This window comes from Meleagris gallopavo, chromosome 21, assembly GCF_000146605.3.
Source record: "Meleagris gallopavo isolate NT-WF06-2002-E0010 breed Aviagen turkey brand Nicholas breeding stock chromosome 21, Turkey_5.1, whole genome shotgun sequence".
Classification (NCBI taxonomy): Eukaryota; Metazoa; Chordata; class Aves; order Galliformes; family Phasianidae; genus Meleagris; species Meleagris gallopavo.
This window is the reverse complement of record NC_015031.2, coordinates 76,516-80,686: the sequence shown is the minus strand read 5'-3', so window position 1 is coordinate 80,686 and position 4,171 is coordinate 76,516. Positions and strand designations below refer to the sequence as shown.

The 4,171-nt window shown below is 63.9% G+C and overlaps 1 protein-coding gene across 1 annotated transcript; it reads left to right on the top strand.

The window, feature by feature from the left end:
- The first annotated feature begins 6 nt into the window (after positions 1–6).
- ALDOC (aldolase, fructose-bisphosphate C) lies at positions 7–3,703 on the top strand. The gene is made up of 9 exons (XM_003211757.4): positions 7–125; positions 898–1,017; positions 1,115–1,326; positions 1,411–1,465; positions 1,534–1,694; positions 2,191–2,274; positions 2,354–2,528; positions 2,611–2,810; positions 3,272–3,703. Exons 2-9 carry the CDS (start codon positions 906–908, stop codon positions 3,365–3,367), a joined length of 1,095 nt encoding a protein of 364 aa, XP_003211805.1. The 5' UTR covers positions 7–125; positions 898–905; the 3' UTR covers positions 3,368–3,703.
- The last annotated feature ends 468 nt before the right edge of the window (positions 3,704–4,171 follow it).

Here is a 4,171-nt window from a genome sequence, read left to right as displayed (position 1 = left end):
TACCGGGTGCCGCCCGCCGGGCCCGCCCCACCGGTCACGTAGCTCTGCGGCATCGCAGCCCCATTTACCGCGGGGCCGGAGCTCTCAGCCTGCAGTTCCGTGCCCGTCGTCACCGGTCCCGCACGGTAAGGAGGGAACCGGGAACAGGGGACCGGGATCCGGGTCCGGGGTGGACTACGGGGCGCAGCCGGGAGGGACCGACGGAGGGAACGGCCGCCCCGACGGTGGCTGTGTGCGGTGCGATCGGTACCGCGGGGCTCCCGGGATGGGAAGAGGAATTTGGGCAGAGGGGTTCGCGGGTATGGGGGGGCTGCAGGGGACGCGGGGCACCTCCTGAGCCGGTACGATGCGTGTACTGCCCGGAGGGGACCGGCCTGGGGGCAGCGCGTCGCCGTTCCCACGTTGTCCTCATCCCGGAGCATCTCCGACTCTGGGGTCTCCACTTTCGAGATCTCCTCACCTTTGGGGTATCCGTATCCCGACGCATCCCCATCCCATGCCCGGCACCCAGCAGTCTTCCCACGCTCCAAACCCCCCCAGGGGTACCCCTCTGCCTTCTTACCCCCATCCCCACTTATTCCCATGCCCGGTACCCCCGTGCCCCTCTCCGAGGCCCCCCATCTCCGTTCTCCCTCAAGATGGCTGGGCTGGGGGCGGGCGAGCAGGCAGCAAAATGGCTGGGATCTCTCCGGCATCCTTCACGAGGCGCTGCCCCGCTCGGGACTTATGCAACGTGACCCTATAGGGGGCCACGTGCCCTGGCTTGGGGACTGGGAGGGGGCGGAGGGGGGGAGTCCTGGGGGTCCCGAATGCCTGTAGGGTGCGGGCTCGTGGTTCGCACGGGGGCGGGGGGGCGTGGCGGTGGCGGTGCGTGACTCAGCCCACGTCCGCCGGCAGGCAGCACCATGACGCACCAATACCCCGCGCTCACAGCCGAGCAGAAGAAGGAGCTGTCGGACATCGCGCTGCGCATCGTGGCCCCGGGGAAGGGCATTTTGGCCGCCGATGAATCCGTGGGTCAGTGAGGGGTTGAGAGCCGGAGGGTTGATGGGGGAGAAGGGGGGGTCCGTCCCGTAGTGCTTCCCCTGTGGGTGACGGTGCTGGGTGCCTGCAGGGAGCATGGCCAAGCGCCTCAACCAGATTGGGGTGGAGAACACGGAGGAGAACCGCCGGCTGTACCGCCAGATCCTGTTCAGTGCCGACAGCAGGGTGAAGAAGTGCATCGGGGGGGTCATTTTCTTCCACGAGACCATGTACCAGAAGGCTGACGATGGCACTCCCTTCGTCCAGATGATCAAAGATAAGGGCATCGTTGTGGGCATCAAGGTGGGGGCAGAATCTGGTGGTTTATTGGGTGCTTGGGGATGGATGTGGGGGATCGATGTCCACCCTCCATTTATCCATCCATAGGTGGACAAAGGTGTCGTTCCGCTGGCCGGGACAGATGGGGAGACCACCACGCAGGGTAGGTGCAGCAAATGTGGGGTAAGGGTGGGAGATTTGGGGCCATGGGGCTGACGTGCTGCCCGATAGGTCTGGATGGGCTGTCGGAGCGCTGTGCCCAGTACAAGAAAGATGGGGCTGACTTTGCCAAGTGGCGCTGCGTGCTGAAAATCAGTGATAATACTCCCTCTGCCCTGGCCATCATGGAGAACGCCAATGTCTTGGCCCGCTATGCCAGCATCTGCCAGCAGGTATGGAGCTGGGGCCAGGCCGTGCGGCTGGGCACCCTGTGGAGTGGACACTGACCTATGGGATGGGTTTTGACTCATAGATATTGCCCCATAGTGATGGGCACTGAGCCAGGGAGCTCAGTGTTTCTCTAGGGCCTGAGTGTTGCTCTGTAGGGATGGATATCAACCTGTGGGTTGGGCACTGACCTTGGGATGAGTGTCACCATATGGGGCCAGGCATTGACCTGTGGGGCTGGGCATCAACACATGGGCTGGGTAATATCTCCTGGGGATGGGCATCTCCTCCTGGGGCCAAACATTGCCCCGTGGGATGGACATCTTTCTTCGGGCCAGTCATCGCTTGTGGGGCTAGACATCACCCCACAAGCATGAACGTTGCCTATGGGGCCAAGAATTGACACTCCCAGAATGGGCACCACCCCCAGGTCTAGGCTTTGCCTTATATTGCTACGGGGTCAAAAATGTGCTTGCAATGCCATCTGCCTGGTGTTTGCAGAACGGTATTGTGCCCATCGTGGAGCCGGAGATCCTGCCTGATGGTGACCACGACCTCAAACGGTGCCAGTATGTGACAGAGAAGGTGAGCAGTGGGGCAGGCAGTGGGATGGGGACGTGCCATGCCATTCCATGCCACGAATCTCCATGTTGTCTGTTCCCAGGTGCTGGCGGCAGTCTACAAGGCGCTGAGCGACCACCACGTCTACCTGGAGGGGACCCTGCTGAAGCCCAATATGGTGACACCTGGGCATTCTTGCCCCACCAAGTACAGTCCCGAGGAGATCGCCATGGCCACTGTCACCGCTCTGCGCCGCACTGTGCCCCCGGCCGTGCCAGGTACTGCCCCCAGGGCATGGTGGAAACCACAGGAAGGCGATGCCGTGTGGTCAGCTTGGTGCCATAATGCTGCTCTCTGCAGGTGTCACCTTCCTGTCTGGGGGCCAGAGTGAGGAGGAGGCCTCCATCAACCTCAATGCCATCAACACATGCCCTCTGGTGCGGCCGTGGGCCCTCACTTTCTCCTATGGGCGGGCACTGCAGGCATCAGCGCTCAGTGCCTGGCGCGGGCAGAGAGACAATGCCAATGCTGCCACCGAGGAGTTCGTCAAGCGTGCAGAGGTGATGGGGGATGGCCCCTGTGGGATGGGGTGCCAGTGGTTGTGCTACATGGGGGTGGGAGGGCCAAGAATGAAGTCCTTATGGATGGTGGGAATGCCAAGAATCAAGTCTGTGTAGATAGTGGGGGCACCAAGAATGAAGGGTGGTGGGAACACCTGTCCCTGTGAGCGGTAGGAGCACCATGAATGAATTCCCAGTGGATGGTGGGAACATCAAGTCCAGAGTCCCTACAGGTGATGGGGAAGACATGTCCCTGTGGGTGACAGTGGAGATTGAAGGCTGCGTCTCTGCAGAAGGATCAGGACACCGAGGGCCCTATCCCTGTTGTTGGCGGTGGAATGCTGATGCCTTTGGGGTGGGGGACACCTGGAGGGTGATGGAGGGCACTGAGGACCACGTCTATGGGGTGCCAGGGGACATGAGGGCTGTGCCCCACGGCCTGACACTTTCTCTCCCCACAGGTGAACGGTCTGGCGGCACTGGGCAAGTATGAGGGCAGCGGGGATGACTCGGGGGCCGCCGGGCAGTCCCTCTACGTGGCCAACCACGCGTACTGAGCCTCCAGTGGGCCCTGCTGGCCCCCGCTCCGGACCCCCCTGCCACTGCTCACACCACCCCGCTTCCACCCCAGCCACCCAGGGGAGGGGAAGGTGGCCCCACAAGGATGAGGGGGAGGCCTGGGTCTCCCCAGAGGGAAAAGGGGGCTCTGGCCAGGCCAGGGTGGGGAGGGCCCGGCCGTGAGGAGGGCAGGAGGGGAGGCCTGGGGGTGCCCCTGCCCCAACGTAGCTTCGCAGTCCCGGTCAACGTCGCCCTCGGGACGCTCATGTCGTGTTCTCGTGTGCACCCCGTGTACCAAAATAGCCTAACAGCGAATAATAAACGGTAGAGACAGCGCTGCTGTGCCTGGCTCCTTGCTCCCACCCACGCGATGAGCTGCGCCCGGCCTCAGCCCGCCGTGGGGTTGCTTGAGGCGTGGGGGAGGAGCGCTGCTTCCTCGTTCCCTCGTTTCGCAAACGCGTGGGCACCGCCTGGCCCTGTGCGGCACCCGTAGAGACCGCGTCCCGCCCGCAGAGCTCTGATTGGCTGCGCCGCCCGCATAGTTGAGACACCTTTCCGCTAGCTGTACGCCTATTGGCCGCGCCTTGCGCCGGGAGTTTTTAAATGGCTGAGCTGGGCATAAGCCCCGCCCTCTCGGTGGGACCGGAAGAGAAGATGGCGGCGGCGGCGGCGGCTGATGAAGCAGGTACCGGCGGCACCGCGCCTCGGGCCGGGTTCGCCGTGGCCGGGCCGGGGCAGAGCGAGGCCCGGAGCCTCACCCGGGTGTCCCCGCAGAGCGCTCCCGGGGCCGCCGCGCCGCGCTG

What these genes read in the sequence shown, in the direction of transcription:
- ALDOC (XM_003211757.4), top strand. Translation starts at nt 906, where the DNA reads ATGACGCACCAATACCCCGCGCTCACAGCCGAGCAGAAGAAGGAGCTG. An exon ending in ATGCCAGCATCTGCCAGCAG is followed by an intron (nt 1,695 to 2,190) that starts GTATGGAGCTGG and finishes TGGTGTTTGCAG; the next exon opens with AACGGTATTGTGCCCATCGT. An exon ending in TGTGCCCCCGGCCGTGCCAG is followed by an intron (nt 2,529 to 2,610) that starts GTACTGCCCCCA and finishes TGCTCTCTGCAG; the next exon opens with GTGTCACCTTCCTGTCTGGG.